The 27,632-nt window shown below is 45.1% G+C and overlaps 1 protein-coding gene across 2 annotated transcripts in view; it reads right to left on the bottom strand.

Moving 5' to 3' along the window:
• ALG1 (ALG1 chitobiosyldiphosphodolichol beta-mannosyltransferase) overlaps positions 1–27,366 on the bottom strand; it is a 29,873-nt gene extending 2,507 nt beyond the window's left edge. Inside the window, exons 1-12 of one of the 2 annotated variants that reach the window (XM_069983657.1) lie at positions 27,063–27,366; positions 23,771–23,848; positions 22,572–22,675; positions 21,075–21,223; positions 17,282–17,371; positions 16,043–16,153; positions 10,275–10,396; positions 9,827–9,865; positions 8,119–8,178; positions 5,310–5,420; positions 4,294–4,408; positions 1,037–1,112 (exon numbers count right to left, since the gene is read on the bottom strand). In XM_069983657.1, coding sequence (XP_069839758.1) covers positions 1,037–1,112; positions 4,294–4,408; positions 5,310–5,420; positions 8,119–8,178; positions 9,827–9,865; positions 10,275–10,396; positions 16,043–16,153; positions 17,282–17,371; positions 21,075–21,223; positions 22,572–22,675; positions 23,771–23,848; positions 27,063–27,327 — 1,320 coding nt within the window. In that variant the 5' untranslated portion in view covers positions 27,328–27,366. Of the gene's footprint in view, positions 1–1,036; positions 1,113–4,293; positions 4,409–5,309; positions 5,421–8,118; positions 8,179–9,826; positions 9,866–10,274; positions 10,397–16,042; positions 16,154–17,281; positions 17,372–21,074; positions 21,228–22,571; positions 22,676–23,770; positions 23,849–27,062 lie in introns of those variants that run through there. The other variant, XM_069983658.1, reaches the window with a different exon arrangement.
• Positions 27,367–27,632: the final 266 nt, after the last annotated feature.

Below are 27,632 nucleotides of genomic sequence, written 5' to 3'. Positions count from 1 at the left end.
ATCATGTTTCAGTATCTGGCAATCTAAACAAATTCACGTTTGGTGGAGGTCTACCTACATAGAATTCATAAAGCATGTGCAGTAGAAATAATGATTTGGGGCTGTTTTTCAGGATTAGGTCTTTGGAAGAATAATAAATTACTACAATTTTAGGTTACCAACTTTGTGGCAATAGTTTGGGAAAGGAAGTTTTCATTATTCCAGAGTTACTGCACAAAGTGAGGTCTGTAAAGACATGGTTTAAAATGCCTGAACACATTAACTACCATCTATGAAATACAATGGAGTGTCAATGGTAAACCAGTGCTTCTTACCCAACATATGTATCTAACATTGAAAATTACTGAATGGGCATACACTTTTACAGACACAATTGAAGTCTCTCAAAATAGAGGAGGCTGTTACTGCAACAAAAGAGTCCCATAATGACAAGAACTGACCCCATCTCCATAGCAAATTTAGGACTGATCAAAAGCAGAATCCACTTGATCAGAAAATAAAGGTCATCTGTGATCTTCAACACCGACTAAACTTAGATCACCATAGAACATAGTCCAAGTCTGGTTTAGCTAAAACAAGCGTTCCATCAACAAGTGGCTGCAGACAGACCAGTGGAGAACCACATGATCATCAGTAGAGATGAGCAGACTTTTCGGATTTCTGGTTTGTGAGAACCAGCACGATCAGCGTCGCATTCCCGCTGTCTGCTCGCTCCGTGCAGCGGGTGGATACCTCCTAAGGAACTCCTGGAAAACTGGGATACAGAGAATGCCAATGGCTGTATCCCAGTTTTCCAGGCGTTCCTTAGGAGGTATCCATGCACTGCACGGAGCGAGCAGACAGCGGGAATCAGACGCCGATCGTTCTGGTTCTCACAAACCAGAAATCCGAAAAGTCCGCTCATCTGTAGTCATCAGCACAGGAGCAGCAAAGGTTTTAACAGGAGGTTATGCACTTTGTTATTTTAACAATTATAAGCCACGTTTATATTTTGTTAATGTCAAAATATATGCATCTCCAGTGACGGGTTAGATACCTTTAGTTGTGCAGCAAGCTCTTTAGAATCTTCAAATATCAGCCCGTTTTCATTGTGTCTTACAAGTTCATGTAAACTGCAAAGAAAATAATCATGCTTATTATTTCAGTGTTGTGTAGCAATTTATTGTGCGCTGCTGGAGTGACGACCCACTGAGCCTCTCATAAATAGCAACATTCTGTCTGTCAGGAAAGCAACAGTGCGGACTGAGGAAATGTGCTGCAGCAGGTACACTGCGTTATATGGGGCAGCAGCACAGCTCAGTGGTAAATGTCAGGTTCTGTAAAACCTGCACATCTCAATCTACACTGCAGCCCTAGAAACAGAAATCTGTATGCAGACAAGTGGCGTGAATGTGCCCAAAATTTTACTGAATTTTTCTGTGATTTTGTGTAAATTTGACTGCAATTAGCCAAGTCTGAGAAGTACTTGCAGACAAAAAGGCTTCATGTATATCCATTTTGTTTTTTTAAATGCTGGGAAGTTGATCAGCTAAACACATACTTCATTAAAGAGGACCTGTCACCCCCAGTGCAGGGGTGACAGGCTCCAGACCCCCCGCTACAGCCCCCTATACTCTGATCCCGCTTTTGGATCCGGTCGGGTCACGGAGATATCAGCTCCCGAAGCCCGGCGCGTGTGCTGACAGGAGAGTCCGATGCCCATAGAGAATGACAGAGCATCGGACTCCCCATTCATTCTCCATGAGCGTCGGACTCTACTGTCAGCGCGCGCGCGCCGGGCTTCGGGAGCTGATATCTCCGTGACCCAACCGGATCCAAAAGCGGGATCAGGTGAGTATAGGGGGCTGTAACGGGGGGTTAGATCAGCACTCGTTTACTGGGTGTATTACATGGCCCTATAATCATTAAGCGAGGGCTGCACGGACATAGTTATCGATGTCCGTGCAGCCTATACCTAAATAGTTTACATTACCTGTCCCGGTCTCCTGCGCGCTGCTTTCTTTCCTGGTCCCGCGTGCTGCAGTTTCAGAGTGGCCCGTCAGAGCTAACAGGCGGCTCAGTCAATCACTGGTCGCGACCAGGAACGTGGATAGGTAACGTAAACTGTTGAACCGTCAGCCCCCAGCAGTGCATCGCTATTATACGTAGCAATGCGCGGTCAGTACCCGATGATTTTAGGTCAGGGTCTAAAGAAACAATCAGCTGATCATCATCTCTATTACGCAGAGCGATATTCGGCCTCATCAGGCCGGTTTTGCTGATTATTACTCCCTGTAATAGGGCCCTAAGGCTACACAGATATTTTAGATATTAGGCTATATTATATTATATTAGGCCCCAGCAAAAAATAATGTGCCACAATTTGTAATCCCATTGAAAACAATTTGTGCGCATGGCACACGGTTTGGCACATAATACGTGCCAGAACGCCATATATGAACCCTAGCATCAGAGAGAGATTAACCTGTCTTAACCATCATGCAACACCTGATGCCCAATAGAACACAATGAGCTGCTTGCACCTTGGGCAATGTTCCCTCATGCTAATAAACCCATGCGTCCATGCAACGCGGTGGTGAGTGCACTGACACATGGTTTGAGCCACATGCAGTAAGAGATACCTGGTAAGTGCAGGGATCAATGGTTAAAATGAGAAAATGTGTAACCTTAGTCAAAGGCATGTAAAGGAGACAGTGAAAGTCCACCTTTTTGCAGTTTGTCCTTTTTAAAAGCCGTACACATGTCCTATTTCAGTCAACTAGAAAAGTTGGTGTCTGCATTTCTAATGTATAGTTTACATTCCTGTTGGTGCCTTTACATAGATGCACAGATGTGACCACTCTTTAAGGGGTTTATCCAGTGTTCGTTTTCTTTTTTAAAGTGACACTGTCGCCCAGTTTTTGCATTCTGACTTCTCTACACAGGTGTAAAGGGTAAAATTTAGCAGTTTTCATACCTTATTTTATATCATACGTCTTATTCAAGTAAAAAGTAATTTTTTATCAACTGTAGATTGTGCTAAGTGGGCCACAGTTGGCCCCGCCCCTCCATGATATAAGGACATAGGCCCCGCCCCCTCGCCAACCATTGGAACAGGCTGGCCTAAAGGTCTAGGCCCCCCCCCCCCTCTAGGCCGGCCCATACCAATGGGTGTCGAGGGGGTGGGGCCTATGTGTGGATGGCGTCACAGAGAAGCAGGGCCAACTGTGGCACTGTGGGAGGGGCTAAGTGGCACTGTTGCCGTGAAGCTTCGCCCACTTATCACAATCTACAGTTGATAAAAGATAATTTTTTACGTGAACAAGCACAATGACGTATGATATAAAATAAGGTATGAAAACTGCTAAATTTACCCTTTACACCTGTGTAGAGAAGTCAGAATGCAAAAAAGAGGGTGACAGTGTCACTTTAACAGCCTAACTCTTGTCACTAGTTCAGATGTAGTTTGCAATTAAGCTTCATTCACTTCAATGAAACAGAGTTGCAAATACTCACCCACACTGGAGACAATAGTCACGCTGTAATGGAAGAAAGTAGACAAGTTTTTCCTAACACTGGATAACCCCTTTAACCTTTCTTGAACGGTGTTAGATTACATACATTGTCGCAATACCAATTCAATACAGTCTTTGACCATGTACTATAAAAACAAAGTTGTGACAGGTTTTCTTTAAAGGGGTTGATCACGGAAAAAGTCTTTAGTATGGTAGCCACAACGCTGCTGATCACATGACACAGCTGCCTAGACACCTTCAGTTGATTCTGTTAAAGGAAGTTGCCATCGGGGATCATTTCCCTTTCAGTGTCTGCTAGAAGGAAATGGGGTGTTACATGGTGTTTATTCAGAGAAATGACCATCCATGTTATTCATGGATTTCTGAATCCACCAGAGCAAGAGATGATTCTTTTGAGTAGGTTCCTGCTGCGGACCTATCTTTATGATGTGACTATATGTTAATATATTCAGTAATACAGATAGCCAGATCACTAACATACAAAATAAAAAGTGAGTAACTGAGCAAACTAAGTGATAAACAAGAGTCCCCCCACAGACACCGTATAATGCAGAAACACAAGCAGCACAATGGGGCACTAAACGGACCGATGGAGATGCAAAATTTAAATAAAGATGGACCGCATACATAGGACAAGCACTAATTAGATGTTTGGTAGGGTTTTTATATGTTATGACAGGTACACTTTAAGTCTTGCCAATTTTGCACAAGAGACTTTTTTATATTATTTTTTCAGAACATATGTAGACTAGTGTCCTTGCAAATAAGAAATTATTACCATTTAAAATTGACAGCACACACAGGAAGACAGCAGCCGAACATATCCACTACTTTCATAGGAAGGTCCAAACCACTAGATGACTTATGAAGACAGACTCCAAGATCAGCTGATCCTAGGAGAAGTAGAACTGTGCTAAATACAGCTTTATTTGTAAAATAATAGTACGTGTATATAGCTTTTACTAGATTAGATAAATATGGTTACTTTCCAAAAGGTTGTACTCACTTCAATAGAGTTAAAAGGGTTGGCGACTTTATAGTAAAAATACTTAGTGTAGTCACTGTATATACTGACAGCAGCTCCCTGCGTGCCTCAGAGCTAAAATCAGACTCCCATCCTCCAGGCTGGGCTTTTCCTGCTCGGTGGTGTTTCGGTCCATAAGCTGGCCGACATGGAGGAGCATGTGACCATGCCCCACCCCCCACTGAGCCTGTATATGCCTATGGTGGACACTAGAGGCGTGGCATAGTCGCATGCCCCTCCATGTCGGCCACCTTATGGACAGACTCACCACAGAGCGGGGCAGCCCAGCCTGGAGGAGGGGAGTCTGATTTTAGCTCTATGAGGCACACAGGGAGCTGCTGTCAGTAAGTGCTGTAAGTACTTATATTGCATACTGAATAGAGATGAGCGAACCGGGTTCGGGTTAGAGTCCATCCGAACCCGATCGTTCGGCATTTGATTAGCTGGGGCTGCTGAACTTTGATAAAGCTCTAAGGTTGTCTGGAAAACATGGATACAGCCAATGACTATATCCATGTTTTCCACATAGCCTTAGGGCTTTATCCAACTTCAGCAGCCACCACTAATCAAATGCCGAAAGTTCGGGTTCAGATCGACTCGAGCATGCTCCAGGTTCCCTCATCTCTAATACTGAACAATTTTACTATGAAGTCGCCAACCCCTTTAAGCTGCAATGCCAAACAACTCAATGACAAGTAAGGTGCAGTTTTTGAAAGAAAGCAACTATGTTTTTTTTTTCTGCGTGAAGAATTCATCTAACATTTCCTTACCTAGTAAAACAGGATAATCTTCAGCTTCTAGCCAAGGAGTGCAGATCTGTATGTTCTTCAGCTGCAACTCTCTAATCAACTTACAGTAATATTCCTTCAAAGGCCCTTTACCTAAAAAGACATTTTAGCATAATCATTTATGACTTAGGTTACAAACCCACTTGCCGGATCTGCAGCGAGTCTCCTTGCTGCGTTTTTGCAGCGAGACTCGCTGCAGATCCCGGCCCTATACTTTCAATAGCAGAAAACTCGCAGCAGGGATGTACATCCCTGCTGCGATTTTGTCTGCAGCCCGCCCCATTAACCCCCTGGCCGCCAGACATTATACATTACCCAGACCCCGTTCCTGCTTGCTTCGGGGCTCCCGGTGTCTTCACGGCCCGCCCGGCCAATCAGTGCGCTGCGGCGGGGCAGCGCACTGATTGGCCGGGCGGAACGTGCCGGGAGCCGCCGAAGCAAGCAGGAGCTGGGATCAGGTAATGTATATCCTGCCCGCCCCCCTGCAGCCCCGATCGCCCCCCAGCCCCATGATCGCCCCCAGCCCCGCAGCCCCCGGCCGCATGATCGCCCCCAGCCCCCGGCCGCACGATTGCCCCCAGCCCCGCAGCCCCCGGCCGCACGATTGCCCGCAGCCCCGCAGCCCCCAGGCCGCATGATCGCCCGTGCGGCCGGGGGCTGCGGGCAATCGTGCGGCCGGGGGCTGCGGGCAATCGTGCGGCCGGGGGCTGCGGGCAATCGTGCGGCCGGGGGCTGCGGGCAATCGTGCGGCCGGGGGCTGCGGGCAATCGTGCGGCCGGGGGCTGCGGGCAATCGTGCGGCCGGGGGCTGCGGGCAATCGTGCGGCCGGGGGCTGCGGGCAATCGTGCGGCCGGGGGCTGCGGGCAATCGTGCGGCCGGGGGCTGCGGGCAATCGTGCGGCCGGGGGCTGCGGGCAATCGTGCGGCCGGGGGCTGCGGGCAATCGTGCGGCCGGGGGCTGCGGGCAATCGTGCGGCCGGGGGCTGCGGGGCTGGGGGCGATCATGGGGCTGGGGGCGATCGGGGCTGCAGGGGGGCGGGCAGGATATACATTACCTGATCCCAGCTCCTGCTTGCTTCGGCGGCTCCCGGCACGTTCCGCCTGGCCAATCAGTGCGCTGCCCCGCCGCAGCGCACTGATTGGCCGGGCGGGCCGTGAAGACACCGGGAGCCCCGAAGCAAGCAGGAACGGGGACCCGGTAATGTATAATGTCCGGCGGCCGGGGGGTTAATGGGGCGGGCTGCAGACAAAATCGCAGCAGGGATGTACATCCCTGCTGCGAGTTTCTCTGCTATTGAAAGTATAGGGCCGGGATCTGCAGCGAGTCTCGCTGCAAAAACGCAGCAAGGAGACTCGCTGCAGATCCGGCAAGTGTGTTTGTAACCTTAAGGGGATATTTGGAAAGCAGGAGAGGTTCTACCTTGTCTGCTTTCCGACACTCCACTTCCTCCTTCTGCCCGGTCTGTGCCGATACTTCACAGACGAAATGGGGACAGGAGTATGCTCGCATGCAATGTCCAGTAACTTCCAGTAACTGCGATCATTGCCCGCAACATGCTCCTGCCCCCCTCTCGTCTGCAAAAGTATCAGCACGGACGGGCAGGAGTAGGAAGTCGAGCGCTAAAGAAAAGGCAGAACCTTTCCTGCTCTCTGGATATCCCCTTTGAGAAACTTGTATTCCAAAGTCTCATCCACACACAGACTATAGGACACCCTACTAGTAAAAATGGATCATCTTAAAAGGTGTTTTCTTAAAGGGAGCCAATCAGCACGATGCTGATCTAGCTCATGGCTGCAGCTGTGGTATCTTCATCAGTAAGGGTAATTGCTGAAAAACATCTTTTATTCCTACACGCGATGCAAGGGGAGAGCCATGAACTAGTCATCTGGGCGGTGTCCTGGCTGTCAGTCACAGCTCTCTGCCTGTCAGCACGCTCTGCAGGGGTAACTGACAGGCAAAGAAGCTACTAACGGGTCTCTCTGCTTGTCAATTATCCCCGCAGAGCGTGCTGACAGGCAGAGAGCCGTGACTAATGACAGCCAGGACACCGCCCAGATGACTAGTTCATGGCTCTCCCCCTCCATGCACACCAGAATAAGATGTTTTTCCAGTAACTAACCTTATCGATAAAGACACCACATATAAGGTATGGGAGGTTTGTAGAAGCTCTATTTGCTGCAGCTGGGAGCTCACTGGTTCCCTTTAAAATATGATTTAAAAAAAAAAGAAAAAGAAATAATCACAGTCCTGTAATATCTAGTAGAGGAAGAAGTGTCAGTACAAACACTAACGAAATAATGGTCTTAGGCCTTATCCACACATCTGTGTGTGCCACCGTATTGCATGGACCACCCTCTAAGTGCATAGACCTCCCCACCCAATGTCTGCCTCATAAATAAGGGAGCATAATAGCAGGTTAAAGGGAAACTAACAGCAGGTGAGGTGCTTTTATTTCAAGATCTGTCCTGGGGTCAGTTCGGCAAGTGATGCAGCTATTGTTCCAAAAATCGACTTTTAAACTTGCAGGACTGCGTCAAATTGGCGTGGCCTACAGTACCCGTGAGCAGATTGTAGGTACAGGGTCACTTTAAAGCTCCCATTTTGCAGCTACCCTGTGGCACTTGTAAATGACATTCTGCTGCAACAATTTGTGTCACGTTTTCTATATAAAAATCCTTGCCAACCAACTTGTCAATTAAAAATGAAATTTTATGGTCTAAAATTCCACTGATGTTTCCTAAGAAAATCTAAATGGTTAAATAGAAAAAAAAAAATAGAACAGTTCCTTTACCTGTTATAACACAAATTAGAGAAGGAAGTTCGGATCCATTTGTAATAAATGTATCATAATCTAAGGGAGGCAAAATACAAACATAATATGTTCAATAAGAGGAATATATCATTAAACTACATGTTTCTAAAATCCAAGATTCTTCAATAGTATTTTTGAAGGAGAAATGAAATAAGAGTTCTGCTTGCAGCTCTGCTCTGATAAAGGTCATACAAAAAACCCTGGGAAATTGCCTCCCTCTTTTAGGGTACATTCACAAGTACTTAATCCGTTGCTGTTTATTTATATTGATTAAATCCACAGCATATTAGGTACTCGTAAATATAAATTAAAGCGAATGCACCACCAGGTGAGTCACTTTGTTTTTTTTTTACATTAACAGACCGGCACCAGTCTATTCCCAAGCAATGGTCCAGCGGCCCAGAGTGTGAAAAAACTCCCCTCTGTGACACAGCTGCATTAGAATCAATGGAGCCGCGTCACAGGTGGGGCCTGTCCCCAGTGCTCCAGAGTAGACCGGTGCTGTTGGAACCATGTGGCGGTTCAATAAAAAGACTGCACCACCGACATCCCCGTGCCGGCCTGTTACTGTAAAAAAAAAAAAACACAAACAACAACAACAAGTTGTGAGCATGTTTCGGACACAACAAAGTTGTGCATCCCTCAGCTAACAGACTAACAGAGGCGACATGGCCTCCCATGGCCTGGCCGATTTAACATATCATAAAGTAGAGGGAGAAAAAAAAAAAGCCAGGCAGAAGCGCCTCGTGTGATACCATACAAACAAGTCATATTAATAGGCAGAGAGCTGATGTGGTGCTCACCTTCAAGCCCCTTGGGCTTTATGCATATCACCCAAGTGGGTATCAGGTTTTAAACTAGCAAGATGCTAATATTTTTAGTGGAGAATTAGGGGATAGCCTGAACGGGATACTCACAGATAGGGGCCCGTAGAGACATCCTTTGCATTGAGAGTAAACTGATAGATACAAAGTAAATGCAGAAGTAAACAAAGTAATCCCATTATGAAAGCCTCTGTTAGGACCTACCTTGCTGGATAATATCAGCTGACTGTCATGGGGCAGTGACTGGGTATTATACAGCAAGGCAGGTCCTAACAGAGGCTTTCATAATGTGATTAATTTGTTTACTTTTGCATTTACTTTGTATCTATCAGTTTATTCTCAATGCTGAGAATGTCTGTATCTTGTTGGGATTGGCTGATGGATTACAATCCCTCCTTGTTCACTGGCAGTCTCCAACATGTGACTGTAACAACCTATGTTAAGCTCTGGTTTTGTATTATGTATTTTAAATGTAGCCATGCCCTTAGAGGCAGCGCTGACCATTATAAATTAGTCACACTTTTTTCTTTCGCATCTGATTTAACATTTTGCGTACGTTATGCTCAAAATCAAATTACACCAGTGAAGTTTCTTTTACTTAGGACATGCACATGATATAGTCCTCTCGATAACACCCCCCTTAGACAAGGCTCACATCTGGATTGAGAGTGCCATAAGGAGCCTCCATTGCACCCATGCCATCCCAAAATGTCCTCCCATTTGTTTCCATGCGTGCCCTGCCACTAGGGACATGCCAGAAGATCAGGATCGCAACAGTGGTATCACACTAAACCCTGTTATCTGACACTAATGAAGGCATAACAAGAAAAGACAAGACATTATGCAGAACGTTACGCACATACCTTGTAATGCACTTAACAGAACACTGAAGTCTTCATCCTCTAGAGAAATAAGAAAAGCACTGTGACTATAGTTACACACATACAGCAAAACATTACACACATCTCTGTCCCTTATAACTATTTGGCATAGTAAGTTATTTTGCATAGATGTTGATCTAATACACTAGCTCTATACTTAAAGGGGTCATCCAGCGCTACAAAAAAAAATGGCCACTTTCTTCCAGAGACAACGACAACTTTTCTTTCCAGTTCAGGTGTAGTTTGGATTTAAGCTCCATTCACTTCAATGGAACTGAGCAGCAAAACCCTGCCCAAGCTGGATACAAGAGAGGGGCTGTCTCTGGAAGAAAGTGGCCATGTTTTTGTAGCGATGGAGAACCCCTTTCACTCAGAGCATGTGTATCTGTATAAATACTTTACAAGGAGAAAACAGGGAGTAACAGAATACCTGTCCAGCTTGTACTACTGATCAGCAAAGCAGGTCTTATTTCCCTGTATGTAATAATCCCAGTTGTCAGCTTTTTCTCTGTGAAAGCAGATCTTTCCTTTTTGATGTCTGTACATTCTAATCTAAAATACAAGGGAAAAAAACAAATGACAATTATTTTTAAGGTTTTATGAAAATAGACATTTACTCACTGTATGAATTAGATTACACAATCTAATATCTTGAAAATAATAAAGGATTAAAATGCAAACTATATGTAATTTTGTAGTAGCCCTTATGCTACAAGTGGTGGTATATTTGGGTTGACCAGTGTGGTAGGTTATAAAGATGCCTGAAGTAACACCCAGAGTAGTTTTGTAGTTTTTTAGGCAAGGGTTAGCACTTGTAATATCGTGACTACAAGAATTCATTATATAATAGATTATACATGGCAACTACAAAAGTATGTGCTCAGCACAAGAAGTAGCTAATCAAAACTTATCCTATTTGTATGGAAAATTGTATCTCTGTTTCAGGGCTGCAACGCCAGAACAGAATAAAAGATGTGCTGAGAAGAGAAAATCCTCCGCATCTCATTGTTAGAAACTCAATAAACAAAAAGTATGACGCAATACACGTGAAGATGAAATAGATATCACACAAAGCAGTGAAGACATCTATGGTATAGTGTAAGAAGTAGTATACAAAATGTCAATGTTAATGTCTTCTACATTTTCTAAAATGGAATATACTTAAAATACCAAGTGAGTATTAATTTCCATAAAACATTATTGCATAATCTTATTAAAAATTGTTACAATATTATGATTTTCACTGTGCAAAAAGAGACCCTATATTGACACAGCGTCACCACAAACACATGGGAATTATCACAGTAATAATGATTGCACAATGCCCAGATCTTAGTCCAACTGTAAATTCAACACAATGGTCACAGTTGTATGACCTACGGTAATAGGAGCCCTGCAGCCATTGGGAATGGTAACTAACAACCAATACCCTGAACTTTACTGTGCAGCAATTATGAAAATATTTCTTACCCATGATGCTCTGTACAGGTGACTAAGATCTGGGAATTGTGCAATCATTATTACGGTCTGATAAATCCCATGTGCTTGTGTCAATATAGGGTCACTTTTTGCACAGTGAAAATCATGATATTGCAACAATTTTGAATAAGATTATGAAATGTTTTATGGCAATTTATACCCATGTTTGGTGTTTAAAGGGAATCTGTCACTATGTTTATGTCACCTTAAATGAGGGCAGGATAAACTAGTGACAGAAATGCTGAACAGATCAGTGTATTACCTACATTATTTTGTTCAGCTGTTCTCCTAATACGTAAGAGAATGGGATTCTTGCCACACCCCTCCCCCCGCCCTTCAGCTGCTGATTGACAGTTGACTGCCTATACACAGCATGGATACATAACTGTCAATCAGCAGCTGGTGGGCGGAGTTTTCTGCTTCTCATGAATATTGAGGACTACTGGGCTCACGCACATGATGTAGTGGGACTTATTGTCCATGTTTTTTTTTTGTTGTTCAATATTTTATTGAATTTCATTATTGTCCATGTTATTCAGGGGGATCTCTCCGAATTAGCTGTACAGAACAATGTAAGTTTCTCTGTCACTTGTTTATGCTACCCTAAGATAGGACAGCCTTAACCTACTGACAGGGTCTCTTAAACCCTTAGACGAGCTTGTTCGCTTTATAGCAAGTGAGGGCCCAGCTTCTATCAGCAGCCGAGCCCTCACCGATAATGACAGGCTGCAGTGGCCCCCGCCCCCAGAGTTGTGATGATGTCACGACTTGGGGGAAAAGACCTGTCCCGGCTGCTGGACTTGCCACTCAGCCATCGAAGACTGGATTGGCGTCCTGCCCCAATCACCGGCAGGCTGAGCAGCAAGTCCATCAGCCAGGTCGTGACATGTCAGCGCCGAAGATCAAAGAGGCCGACGAGGGTCCTGCGGCCGGGTACTGCGGCTCACTGTGGGCAAGGGGAGAGGTAAGTTAGTAATTAATTCCCCCCCGCCGGCTGCAGGATTTTATCAATCACCGGACCACTCTAGAGATCATGGCGCAAACAATGACATCCCATACAGGCCCATAGGGGAGAAAATAAAACCGTTAAATAATATTTGCAAAAATAAATAAATAAAGCATTAAAAAATCTGTGTAAAATTGCATTGTGTTCAGACTGGCCCACAGAATTATGGTATCATGTCACTTTTACTGTAAAGTGCATTAAGTAAACACATAAACCACCCAAAAGTTACAAAATAGCATTTTTTTCCCCCAATGTCATTAATTTTTATTTGATTGAAAGGCATCATTACAAAGTACATTTTTTCATGAAAAGAACAAGCAGTTACATGGCCCTGTAGATAGAAAAATGCAAACGCTATAACTTAGAAGGCGGGGGGAAGGAAAAAGCAAGTGAAAATTGGTGTTGTCATTTACGGCATTTTAAGCGTCATGAAAGGGTTAAGCATACCAGCTGCGGATCCAGTACTGTGAAGGTGAATGGGTCCCATACATGCAGCGGATGCGTGTATGGGACCCGGGCCCTTTAACTCCCCCCCCCCACCTCCCCCCGCCGCTGGCCGCAGCCCCGACTCCTTTAACCCCCCAGTTGTATGCTCGGGGCCAGGGCTGCAGGCATACATTACCTGCTCAGCTCCGCAGCTGTGTGTGACACTCCCGGCTGATTGGCCGATGAGGAGTGATGGGAGCCGTGAGCGTCGCACACTGCCGCAGCGACGAGCAGGTAATGTATGCTCGGGGCGGCGGGCGTGCGGCCGGCGGGGGGGGGGGGGGGGAGTTAAAGGGGCTGGGTCCCATACAAACAGTGTATCTGCTGTATGTATGGGACCCATTCACCTTCACAGCACTGGATCCGCAGCAGGTCTCGCTGTGAATTCACAGCGAAAAATACGCTGCGGATATGGTACGTTTGAACATAGCCTCAGTCAGTTTCCAATTTGATGATTCAGGTATTGTTACAGTAGTTTACTGTGACGATATAAACTATGATATGATAACTAATAAATAGATGTTTTTTTGGTTCACTACTGATGAAGTTATGGGAACATAACAGAACGCATATTGTACCAGGATAGCTGCATGATATTTAACCTATGATTTCAGTTTAGGGCACTTGGCACTTCGTTACGAATTCATTTGCTGCTATAGTGTATGCACTTACTCATTGTATTTATTGCCCGTTTTTGTGTATAACTCACATGCTAGCTGTTTAGCTTAAAGCGACTCTGTACCCACAATCTGTCCCCCCCCCCCCCCCCCCCCAAACCACTTGTACCTTCGGATAGCTGCTTTTAATCCAAGATCTGTCCTGGGGTCCGTTCGGCAGGGGATGCATTTATTGTCCTAAAAACAACTTTTAATCCTGGGCTTACATTTGTATATGCATTAGGCTGGCACCACCTCTCCGTCCTTCCTCCCCACCCTCCTTATCATTAGGAATGATCCAGGAACATTTACTGCTGTTTGAGCTTTGCACAGTTGTATTAACGATCCAGCCCATGTTCATTATAATAAAATAAACTCCAAACCCACAGGCCGCAGCCCGGGGTAAAAAACCCCTTTAATTTATATCACCCCCCTAAATAAAAATTAGCTTTTATTATGTATCTTTTAAAATAAACATGTGAACTTGTTTAAAAATCACAACACACCTAGTACTACTATCACTAGCTAGTGCTATATGATATATAGGGATATAACTACCCTCTTAACTAACTATCTCAATCACTGTCACAGTCTGCAGTCCTGTATAGAGGTAACTAGAAGATACTAGGTGTCTGCTATTCTAAAACCACAAATAGTGCCCCCTCTCTACATGTTTCGTTGCCACAGCAACGTCATCAGGAGAAAATTTAGGCAACCTAAAGTTGCCTAAATTTTCTCCTGATGACGTTGCTGTGGCAACGAAACATGTAGAGAGGGGGCACTATTTGTGGTTTTAGAATAGCAGACACCTAGTATCTCCTAGTTACCTCTATACAGGACTGCAGACTGTGATAGTGATTGAGATAGTTAGTTAAGAGGGTAGTTATATCCCTATATATCATATAGCACTAGCTAGTGATAGTAGTACTAGGTGTGTTGTGATTTTAAACAAGTTCACATGTTTATTTTAAAAGATACATAATAAAAGCTAATTTTTATTTCGGGGGTGATATAAATTAAAGGGGTTTTTTACCCCGGGCTGCGGCCTGTGGGTTTGGAGTTTATTTGAATTAGAGACCCCTGACCCTTCTGAGAGGGCTCAAGTGTGTGTTAACATGTTCATTATACACACAGGTGGGGAATAGGAAGCAATCTGCCTGGAGCATTCCTAATGATGAGGAGGATGGGGAGGAAGGACAGAGAGGGTGTGCCAGCCTAATGCATATACAAATGTAAGCCCCGGCCGTTAGACACAGTGCTGCCGGATTAAAAGTTGTTTTTATGACAATAACTGCATCCCCTGCCAAACGGACCCCAGGAAAGATCTTGGATTAAAAGCAGCTATCTGAAGGTACAAGTGGTTTGGGGGGGGGGGGGGGGGGGGGGGGTCAGATTGTGGGTACAGAGTCGCTTTAACTAATTGCTTTGTCCTGGTACTGTGACGTTTCCCCAATGATTGTGGGGGTCGCTAGGTTTTGTGCTTGACCTATGAGGTCAAATTTTAAGTGTTTTTAACATTGTTTGTGGTGCTAACAAAGATTTGTATTTGTATATTCATTTGTTGTGTGTGCATCCATTATATAACACATTCGCTGTTCTCCTGGTTGTATAGTGTTTTGTCACACAGAACTTTGGTGTCGAATTTTCTAAAACTGATCGGAATATTTCAGCATTTGGTATAGAAATGTGCTTAACTTGGGTCACTTAGAGGTTTGCCAGGAAAAAAAAAATAAACCATCAGCTGTCAATAGTTGATCAGTAGGGTGCCAACCCCATTGTCAGTGTAATGCAGCCGCTTCATAGCCTATCCAGTGAATACAGTATCTATCAAAAAGAATGTGAAAGGGTGTGCAACAGAAGGTGTCCATCATGTGTTGGATTTATAATTTTTCTCACTTTTAACATTTTGCGCCAAATATCTTGGGATGTTAAGGAAGGACATATCTGTATAAACTGCTGCATTTAGCAAAGAAAACGCATAGTTGGCACACCATAAATGAATTGCGTAATTGTTCAATGTGTATTGACCATGTCCCAAATGTACATTGCTGTGCATATAACTTTACGCAATGTTTTTGGACAAGTTTAAAGGACAGAAATAAAGAATTTTTAGGGCTGAACTGGGAGACCTGTAGTAGAAAACCAAGCGTAAGAGTGTCCTTCGGACTGCACAGCTGTGCTCTTCCCTTTTTTTTGCATTAGTTTTAGTGCAACTGAGGCATACAACAGGAGACTGGTACCAACGCTTTACCCAGTTAACCCTATGCCTCCATTTACCACCAGATAAGTGCCTGTATACTCACACTACCCTCCGCAGCAATCATATCACCTGGTCTGCGGTCCTGTGTTCATCCAATGACGCCCTCCTTCCCCGCTCTGCAACATCATCAAAAGAACAAACAAAGGACAAAAGGAGCATGGACCGGAAGATATGATGGCTGCAGTACCTGGAATCTGTTCACTAAAAATGAAACCAGTGGTCCTAGCTACAGAGAAACTCATGTTACATTATATGTTTTTGTCCATAAGGACATTTCATTAGTCCTTATGTATATAAGAATTTTTATGTACCCATCTTTGAAAGGCGCATAGTCTGTTGCAAGTTTCATAAACAGCTGATGCTGAAGCTCCACTGGTGTCTCTTTAAATATGGATGCTGGTTTATCATACAGGGTGATGGCTCTGCAGCAGTAAAGAAATGCATATTATATGGGTTATCATGAAACAAGAGAATATAAAGTAACTTAAAAGAAGTTGTCGCTATGAAAATGCATAAAGAGAAGTAGTAACATATTCAATCTTTGCTCATCCTGGGCTTAGGAGTCCAATGAGCCGTCTCATTTGACAGCATCAGCATGTATACCAGGTGTGTCAAACCCGTGGCCCTCCAGCTGTTGCAGAACTACAATTCCCATCATGCCTGTACAGCCAAAGCTTTAGCTGTCTAGGCATGGTGGGAATTGTAGTTCAGCAACAGCTGGAGGGCCACGAGTTTGACATTTGTGATGTATACAAAGACAGCTGCCAATCAGTAAGGTTCACACTACGTTTTTGCAATCAGTTTTTTCAACCGCTTTATGCAAAAAGCGGATTAAAAAAACTGGTGCATTTGTGTGCATCCGTTTTTCAGTTGGCAAAAAACAAAAAAAAAAAAGGTTCAAAACGCATCCGTTTTGAGCTGTGTTTTTATAATGGAAGTCAATGGAAAAAACAATTAGAACAGATACATACAAATGCACTTGTTTTTTCATCTGCGGATTGCAAAAATGCAATGTGACCCCAGCCTAAGTTTGAACACCCATTGAACTCCTAAGCTTAGGAATGAGCACAGATTTAATAAAATAAATCACAAGTTATCCTGAACATTATACATAAAACTAAACTAGATAGATCTCTGTGTGCTTAGCTCCTCCTGCTCTGTAACAGGATTATTGAAGATAAAAATGTTTAATGTGACTCGTTCCCTTAAAGGGGTTGTCCAGCCTATAGAACACAACTCTGCTGCCACTGGGGCTCCCAGGTCCCTGTTGTCTTCCTCCACTGTCATGTTTCTGACAACGTTCTGACAGGAAAGACACTCAGCACAGACAGTTGTCAGAAATAGGAGTGGCAGAAAGCAGAGGACAGCAGGCAGGTCGGGAACCTGCAGCTAGGGCACAGCGAGACAGGTAAGTATACCACACTGACGTGTCCCCTGCAGCAGTAAAGTTTTGTACTTTAAGCCAGACAACAGCCCTTTAAGGTTTATTCAGCCTACACATAATGGCATCATGTCATTTGTCAGCTGTGGCAAATCTAATTTAGTCTTACTTTATTCCCCAGTTATGCAGCAAGTCTTCCTTCATGGCATTTGTTACACAGAAATTATAATTTGACACCCGGCCAAAGATTTTTTCATACCTGCAAAAGGAAATTTTTTAATTACCAAGATTTAAGGAGTTAATATATCAACAATGGAATCTGTTCATTGCAAAATGCAACTTAAAAGGGAAACTATTTGCTGATTGTTTGTACATATAAAACCAGTTTGGTGTATGGGGGCATTCTCTGGCACCTTAGTGCTCTGGCCAGCCCACCCATCTGCTCATTCATTACCTCCTAACTTATGCATATTCATATATACATAAGTAGTGATGTCTCCCTTCTTGCCCCAAATCTTGAGCAGTAACACAAGACGGGCAAAGTTATTGCGCGAGATCTGGGCAGGGAGATGTCACTACTCATGCATAAATGAATAAGCATAAAGTAGGAGGTAAGGCACAAGCAGGGCGGGATGGTGCACTCAGGCCAGGGAGTGCCCCCAGTGCACCAAACAACCTAATTTACACATATTTTGGCTGAAAATACCCCAAACTAGCACCACGGAGGAATATAAGAGGATTAGCTATGGTATCTGAATCCCTTTTCATGCTGATAGTTATCTATTAAAGCCTCTAACCAGCCCTGTTCCTAACAACCAATGTCGCTTTTAAAACAAAAAAAAATAAAAATCTTTTTAACATCAAGCACCCAGTGGTTCTCTTTTCATTTCTGTGCCCATTCAGTTGTCATCCACTAGTTCAACCCATGCACAGCCCATCCATTCTGACAGCGAGATGTAACCTGGGCTGTGGAGTCGGTAAGCCGTAGCTCCAACTCCTACTCATGAATTTCATCAGGACCGACTCAGACTCCTGCTCCTTCATAAATGGCCAGTCAGATACCAGGGGAGTTATTTATCACACTGGCTCAGCAGCTTCTCCCTAATGTCCTACATGATCCTGGGGCGACTTCTAAAGGGGAATAAGGAAAGATATAAAGCAGATTATCCTATGTCTGCATCCACTGCACACACAGTCTCCAGCCTCCATGTCCTAAACTACTCACAACTAGACTAGATGGAGCAGGTGGTCTTTTCCTGCTGACAATCCTCTATGTTTCTAACTATTCACCATACACAAAGACACACTGCTAACAATGCCAGATACATGTGATATAGAAGGCTCAGCCATAGTGATATAGAGGGGTCATTGTGGGAGCATGCCATAGCATGCGCGCGCGCACACACACACACACACACACACACACACACAGCCTGCTGCAGCCATAGCACACATGCATAGCCTGCTGCAGCCATAGCATACACACACACGCAGCCTGCTGCAGCCATAGCACGCACACACACAGCCTGCTGCAGCCATAGCACACACGCATAGCCCTCTGCAGCCATAGCATACACACACACACACAGCCTGCTGCAGCCATAGCATACACACACACACACACAGCCTGCTGCAGCCATAGCATACACACACACACAGCCTGCTGCAGCCATAGCATACACACACACACACACAGCCTGCTGCAGCCATAGCATACACACACACACACAGCCTGCTGCAGCCATAGCATACACACACACACACAGCCTGCTGCAGCCATAGCATACACACACACACACAGCCTGCTGCAGCCATAGCATACACACACAGCCTGCTGCAGCCATAGCATACACACACGCAGCCTGCTGCAGCCATAGCATACACACACACACACACACAGCCTGCTGCAGCCATAGCATACACACACAGCCTGCTGCAGCCATAGCATACACACACACAGCCTGCTGCAGCCATAGCATACACACACACAGCCTGCTGCAGCCATAGCATACACACACACACACAGCCTGCTGCAGCCATAGCATACACACACATAGCCTGCTGCAGCCATAGCATACACACACGCAGCCTGCTGAAGCCATAGCACACACACACACAGCCTGCTGCAGCCATAGCATACACACACACACACACACACACACACACACAGCCTGCTGCAGCCATAGCATACACACACACACAGCCTGCTGCAGCCATAGCATACACACACACACACACAGCCTGCTGCAGCCATAGCATACACACACACATAGCCTGCTGCAGCCATAGCATATACACACACACAGCCTGCTGCAGCCATAGCATACACACACACAAACACAGCCTGCTGCAGCCATAGCATACACACACACAGCCTGCTGCAGCCATAGCATACACACACACACCCTGCTGCAGCCATAGCATACACACACACACCCTGCTGCAGCCATAGCATACACACACACACCCTGCTGCAGCCATAGCATACACACACAGCCTGCTGCAGCCATAGCATACACACACACACAGCCTGCTGCAGCCATAGCATATACACACACACACACACAGCCTGCTGCAGCCATAGCATACACACACACACACACACACAGCCTGCTGCAGCCATAGCATACACACACACACACACACAGCCTGCTGCAGCCATAGCATACACACACACACACACACACAGCCTGCTGCAGCCATAGCATACACACACACACAGCCTGCTGCAGCCATAGCATACACACACAGCCTGCTACAGCTATAGTGTGTGCGCGCGCGCACACGCACGCACACACACAGCTGCAGCCATAGAACACTGAAGAAAAAAAAACACGATCTTCTCTCAGAGAGAAAACACCACACTGAGGACAGAGGTTACTGCTACACTACTTATGTCTTCTCCTCCTCTATATTACACAGGATATCTCCATATTACACTACTTCTCATATACAGTCATCAAGCATCCAGGAAGAAAACAGCACAGATCTCCCCCACACAATAGACTCTTCCAGCTCAGAAACAAGCTGCCAAATAGTGACCGACAACTTTTCCCCCGACCACCCATATCTAATAGGGCCCTGGTTGTAACATCATATTCACATAATATACCACAAATGTATACGGAAGAAAAACTAATACTGGACGAATCAACTGCCATGAATATACACCAACATTTCTTGTCATCAAAAAAAAAAAAAACTTACCCCTGATGGACCAATGCCAAGTATCTCAATAATGTTAAAAGACTCCTAACACACGTAAACACAGCTGTCAGTTGGATCTGTCAAGCTTTACATGCTGCTTTTAATAAAGGCATTATATTAGGGCCACAGTTCTGTAGCCCATTAAGTCAAAATGGCACCAAAAAAGAAAACTGTGGGCTTATAGTTATGATAGTGGGATATTCATGAGGTGGGTGCTACCACTGCCTCTCAGCACCTCTGGTTGATAACAGCATCCTAAAAAACAGGGAAAGTTGCATCACTCTGCTCTTAAATAACATAGTCCACTGTGTTACTGCTCCTATTAGCCAAACAGCACAATATGTTTTGCGCTTTTGCTGCTGCTAGGACTATGGACCTGCAATTGTTATAGAGCAGTGTGTTCAGCTAATACCAAAAAATTGTGCTTTATCTGCACCACTTACTAAATTCTGTCTATGTATATGAAAGCTTTTTCCAACTTCCTAACCCCAGATAATAGTCAACAGTCAATCAACAGTAGATGTGAAATGAAGCAAGTTTGCAATTTACAACCAGCACAAGTCTAAAAACCTGCCTTTAGGAGACTGGACCTGGGTTTCTGGTAGCTACAGCTTTGTTTTATAGCATGATAAAATAAATAATGAATGTATGTTGCAAACTTGCTTTATATCACATCTACTGTTGATTTACATTTTTAATAACAGAGCACAAGAGAAAAACCCTTCTTTAATTTAAAATGTTACCAATATACAAACCATTTAGCAACTCGTACAATTGGATGTCCTGGTCCATTTGTGAGACTCATAATAGAGTACCCATAGTTATGCCAGTCTATTATCAGTTGACATCTTCTCAGAAGACAAAAGAACCATGTTACTGCTATAGCTGGTAAGCCTGGAGGATTCTACCTTAAAAGAGACAGGAACAAAATCCTTAATGGGAGTTATACAGTGAACTCTCGAAGCTTGCTCTGTAACAGAGTTGCTGGTTTCTAAAGACACTTCTTGTAAAAGGTGTCTCCCAGTGATTGACTGATCACAGTGAGGGAGAAATACTAAAACTTTTCAATTCTTAGGAAACTTGGCCACTTTCCCCCTAATGTTGTCTCCAGTTTGGGTGGGGTTTTGAAACTCAGTTCCATTGAAGTAAATGGAGCTTAATTGCAAACCGCACCTGAAGTGGAGACAAGAGAAGGGAGAAAAGTGGCGATGTTTTTGTAGCGCTGGATAACCCCTTTAAGGCCTTTTTACATGAGCTGATTATCGTCCAGGAGTGTTGCTAAAAACCTTCTTTGGCTGATAATCGGTCCATGTAAAAGTGAAAACAATCAGCTAAGGACCAGGAAAACACCCAATCCTCGGCTGATCGTCTGTTCACCCTTTGAGGACCAAGCCCAAATTGTTGCAGTGGACCACAACAATTTCATTTTTGCGTTTTTATTGTTTCCTCCTCCTCTTCTAAGAGCTCCAGCACTTTCAGTTTTCTATCTACAGGGCAATGTAAGGGCTTGTTTGTTTCAGGAATAGTTGTACTTTGTAATGGTCTTTCATTCTACCATAACATGTATGATAGAACCCCAAAATATTATTTATGAAAATATAAGTTGGTCAAATTGGGAAAATGAATGCAATATGGTAACTTTTCGGGGGTTCCTGTGTCTACGTAATACATTATACGGTAAAAGCGACATGACACCATTAGTCTATAGGTCAGTCTGAACACAAAAATATGCAGGTTTACACAGATTCTCTAATGTTATATTCATAGCACCTTAGAGACCCATGACATAGATTTATGTCGGTGTGTCGGTGACAGACATCCATGACGCAACTGTATGCACTGCTTGTGATCTGGAAACTGACAGTAAAGACAAACATAAAAATATATGTTTATTTATTTTTCAGGGCTGCATGAACAATTCAAGGATGATTTGTGCAGCTCAGCTGCTAGATTTCTAGTGTTGTGTAAAGGCACTTCAAACGTGCTGATCTTCATGGCTGTGTCAGTTCAATTGCAGTGTTCTGCCAATTCAGCCGTCCGCCAAAAGAATTGACACGTCAATCCTTTCGGTGAACTGGGGAATTGGTCCGGCCATAGAATGGTGTCTAAGGCAGGGGATGCGCGCCGCCACAGGTGGCTACGAGCGACGGAATCCCCGGAACTTATCCACGCGGATTGCGTAGTGTAACCCTAACTGGAGGACGAGGGGAGTTTAGTAGCAGTCACTCAAAGCTGTACTGATCAGTTCTTACCTGAAGGAGAATAAATGATGGAGGATCAATCTTTAACAGTTCCCAAAAGAGCTGAACAGCCTGCACAGCAACCTTTAGCACATAGCGAAGTACTCTTGGTCCAACTGAATTAACAAAATTTGAATAATGATTTTTTAATACTCCAGATCAGAGATTTGACATGATGAAAAATTACCAAGTCTTTGGGTAAAAATACTGACATTTAACATTACATTTTACTGAATATTTTTTTCTTACCCTGCTGCCTCCCTGCTCGGCTGACTGTGGCCAGTCATCGAGGTTGCAGTGGGTATGAAATGTTGAGTATAACATGTAGTGTGTGTCATCAGGGTAAGGGGTGGAGCGAAGCACCAGTGCTGCATCAGGCAAGTTGTGTATGGGACAGGTGGTCTTTTTACAGCCCTAATGCCTGCACTATGAATTGTAAATACATCAGCGTACTCCTATAAAGTGACTTTGTATCCACCAAACCGCTAGTACCATCTGTTTGAGGAGAGTAAATCCTTACCAGTAATTCTTTTAAAATGCGCCTGGTCCCTTGGTTAGAACAAAAAATTATCTTTTAATCTGTAGCAGGTGAGTCAAACTGGTGTGGCCTAGAGTGTCTGTGCCCCAGGTCTGCAATGCCTCTCCACCCTCCTTATCATTAGGAACACCCCCAGGCAGGATTTCTATTCATTGCTTGTCTAAACAGTGCAGATGTGCCATAGCGATACAGGTTTAGACAAGTGATAATTAGGAGAATTCCAGCCCGGGGGCAATACTAATAATGAGGAGGAGAAGGAAGGAAGGAGAGGTGTCGCAGACCTGGGACACAGACACTCTAGGCTATGCCAGTATGACACAGCGCCAGGCGCATTTAAAAAGACACGACCGGGAAGGATTTACTCTCATCAAACAGATGGTACTAGCAGTTTGGTGGGGTGGGTTGGTGGATACAGGGTCACTTTAAAGCACTGCTGTCATTTAAATGAACTTTTGACATGTCACACAAGCATCGTTCAGGGTTTCAGTGCCAAGATCCCCTCTGAATGCTAGTCATAGTGGGTATTGCTCTTCAATCCCAGGCTGGCTGGCTGATCCTACTTATTGCAGGAGAAGAGCTCCATTATAACTAAATGACAGTAATGCTTTAAGGGTTACTATTGAGAATAATAATTTTGATGGTCAAAAAGCAACAGAAAACTATTTCCAGTTACCTTTTATCACCTTGAAGTCCGACAGTGGGTGGATTTGTATTTTCGGATTGTTCAAGACATCTCTGTGAGGATCAGTTTCTTTTAATATAAAGAAGATAGAAATAACAAACTTGTTACTTTCCAGCAAGCACAACACAATTATGTCTAACATTACTGTAATGATAATGAGTACACAATACCATGCAAGAGTATTTCACAGAGATGATACCACCTTTGCAATTCAACATAAGAATCATGGCAAGTTTTGTTTTCCTGAACTATTAACATCTTCCTAACTGATGTACCTTAAAGGGAACCTGTCACCCCCCGACCCCCTCCCCCCTCCACTAGCCTCCAGTGCTTCAGCCTGGGCCTAGTGGTACAGTCACTTTAAAGCCACAGGGGGATGTCCATTTGGGACTAACAAGTTATTGATCACTGCAGCTCTCAGGCCCCCTTCACACGTCCAGAAAAACCATCCGGATTTCCTATCAGAAAATCCGGACGGATTTCCAGGCCCATACACTTTAATTAGTCACGGACACCCTTCCGGATTTTTCCGGAAGGGTGTCCGTTCCGGAAAATAGATCCGGAAAAAATAGGACATGTCCTATTTATATCCGGAATTCCGGCCCGGACACCCCCATAGAAGTATGGGAGTGCCGGAATCACGAGATTCCGGATAGGCGAGAGCCCGCTGGTCCCCGCAACTACGGTCCCCCGCCACCCGAACGAGAAAGCAGCCGCCCGATGCGCCCCCCCCCCCCGGACCGCAAAGCAGCCGCCCGGTCAGCAAACACCACTCTCTCACCCAACCCCCCTCCCCCCCCCCCCCCCCGGGGACGCAAAGCAGCCGCCCGATCGTTCTGCTAGCAGTCGCCCGATCACCAACCCCCCCCGGACCGGACAGCAGCCCGCCCCAAACTCGTCCCGGACAGCAGCCGCCTGATCACCCGCACCCCCACCACCACCCGAAACTCACCACGAGCTGCCGCCGCCGCCGACAGGTGAGTTAAACATGATGGGAGTTGTAGTTCTGCAGCCTGTGCCCATCCAGGTTGCAGAAGTACAACTCCCATCATGCCTTGCTGACAGGCCATGATGGGAGTTGTAGTTCTGCAGTCTGTGGCCATCCAGGTTGCAGAAGTACAACTCCCATCATGGCTCTGCTGGCAGGCCATGATGGGAGTTGTAGTTCTGCAGCCTGCGGCCATCCAGGTTGCAGAAGTACAACTCCCATCATGCCTTGCTGACAGGCCATGATGGGAGTTGTAGTTCTGCAGCCTGCGGCCATCCAGGTTGCAGAAGTACAACTCCCATCATGGCTCTCTGGCAGGCCATGATGGGAGTTGTAGTTCTGCAGTCTGTGCCCATCCAGGTTGCAGAAGTACAACTCCCATCATGCCTTGCTGACAGGCCATGATGGGAGTTGTAGTTCTGCAGCCTGTGGCCATCCAGGTTGCAGAAGTACAACTCCCATCATGGCTCTGCTGGCAGGCCATGATGGGAGTTGTAGTTCTGCAGCATGCGGCCATCCGGGTTGCAGAAGTACAACTCCCATCATGCCTTACTGACAGGCCATGATGGGAGTTGTAGTTCTGCAGCCTGTGGCCATCCAGGTACACTAGGGGCTGTGTGGGTACCTGTGATTTATGTTGGCATACTAGACCATATTATCTCATCAGGAAATCCTGAAGGTTTTTCCTGATAGTTTCCTGATGGTAAAAACGGATTACTGTCAGGAAATCCTGATACTTTCCTCATGACATTTGAGGTCTCCTGATCAGGATTTCCTGACAGTAAAAACTGACACGGACGTGTGAATGGGGCCTCACTGCTGAGACCCGCTCTGATCAGAAGATATAGCCATTGAGAGATTATGATTCACTCAGCCACTCGTTTGGTCAATATTTTTTCACAGACTTACATTGAAAAACAGTGATGGAATGAGACCCAAAGTGATCAATAACTTTTGACATGTAGTGACAGACTTTATTATTCTCTATATATTTGACTGTATAAAGATCCATTACACTTATATTTCTCTTGTAGTATAAAAAAAACAGTACAATACAAATGATTAGCGTTTTACTAAACTCCATATATGCTTTGCAGAGTACTCTATGCAGCTTCTAGGGCATGAGAAGATTCTTCCCTGTAGCAGAAGAGTCAGAAAAATACAGATCCATACAAAACAGTAACTAGATGTTTTGCCACAAGCAGACACAGACAGATAAGGGCCATACTGTAAGAGTTACCACCATGTAGGATACTCAAGGAGCCACTATGGTATTTTAGTAGCCAGACAACCAGAACATTCCATAGGCTGCTTAAAAACTGGATAATTATATACATTAGAAATAAAGTGTATAGTCTAGTGCAATGTTCAGTCTAATCCGGAGGCTTCTACCTCTGTATTGGACATAGATAGCCTCATGCAAGAGGGCTCACCCGCAGACTGAGCAGAAATCCGTATTAGCTGTATTGCACAGCACTAATCCACATCTAAAATCCCAGCAAAAACATGCAGTAAAACGGAAGGTGTGCACCAAATGTCTACACACTCCTATTGTAGGCAATGGAACACTGCAGTGTAATCCCTGCTGATCTGCAGGAAGTTCCACCACAAGAACATACCCATAAGGCCCTATTCCACCGGACGATTATCGTTCAGATTATCGTTAAATCGTTCGAATCTAAACGATAATCGTTCGGTTGAAATGCAGTTAACGATTAACGACAGAACGAGAAATCGTTGATCGCTTTATAAGACCTGGACCTATTTTTATCGTTGCTCGTTTGCAAATCGTTCGCATTGAATAAGACGCCGTTCGGTCGTTCGCAATAGATACGAACGCAATAGCGAAGAAAAACGATCACAATTACCATCATAAGTAACGATTATCGTTCCATGGAAATGAGTGAACATTTTCAGGTCTTTCGCAATAGCGGTCGTTTCTGATTGTTAATCATTAACGATTATGCAAACGATAATCGTCCGGTGGAATAGGGACCATAGACAGACAGTAGGTATGGAACTTTCTAAAACCAGATCGCTGCACCAGGGGGCGCCAGAGCTACTCTGACAGATGTTTACGGAAAGGGGTCTGGGTTCACTTATAATGGAGAGAATGCATGTGACACAATGGGAGCCGGGGTCACCGAGCTGTAGCCCCCACAATTCTGCCCTGTCAGTAACCCTATACCCCTTGTACATTACACGCTGGGAGACAATAATAAAGGAATGGCCGTCCCCTAGTTACCCCGCTGTATACCCGGCTCAGAGCCTACACGTCTAGTTCAGCTTTCTTACCACGGAAGCCGGCGAGGGTCACACTAAACCCATTTCTAACCAGCGAGAGAGCGTGATACGTCATCCGCGGGCTGCGGCCCAGGTCCCCCAGAACCAGCACGCACACATGGGAAGGACTGCCGGGGGAAAACAAGCCGGTAGTGTACACCACCGCGACCGCCAGCGTTACCGCACACAGAATACAAGTGGGTCCCGCGCCAAGCAGCAGAGCAGCCGCAGCACACGTACAACCGGCCAGCAGCAGCGCCGCTCTGACCGCCGCCATTGTGTTTGTGTACGGAAGTGACTGTGACCGGCGACATCGCGCTAGCCCCGCCCACCTCCTGCTGATTGGCTAACTGTCATATGCGCGATTATAGCCGCGCCTTTACCGAGCCCGTCACCGCAGCCTGCAGGCTCGGAGGTTCTATAGCAGGGCCTCCTACCTGGCTGTCCGGCAAGTCTACTAGTACTTGGCTGTCAGGGAATGCTGGGAGTCGTAGCCTCCGTACAGCTGGAGAGCCACGGGTTTATTATGGAAGCACCAAATATGGGCCTGGAAGGTCTATCTCATGATCTGATTGATGCCTT

This window comes from Dendropsophus ebraccatus, chromosome 9, assembly GCF_027789765.1.
Source record: "Dendropsophus ebraccatus isolate aDenEbr1 chromosome 9, aDenEbr1.pat, whole genome shotgun sequence".
NCBI lineage: Eukaryota > Metazoa > Chordata > Amphibia > Anura > Hylidae > Dendropsophus > Dendropsophus ebraccatus.
Note: the sequence above shows the minus strand (reverse complement) of the source record. Positions and strands in the feature narration are given on the sequence as shown.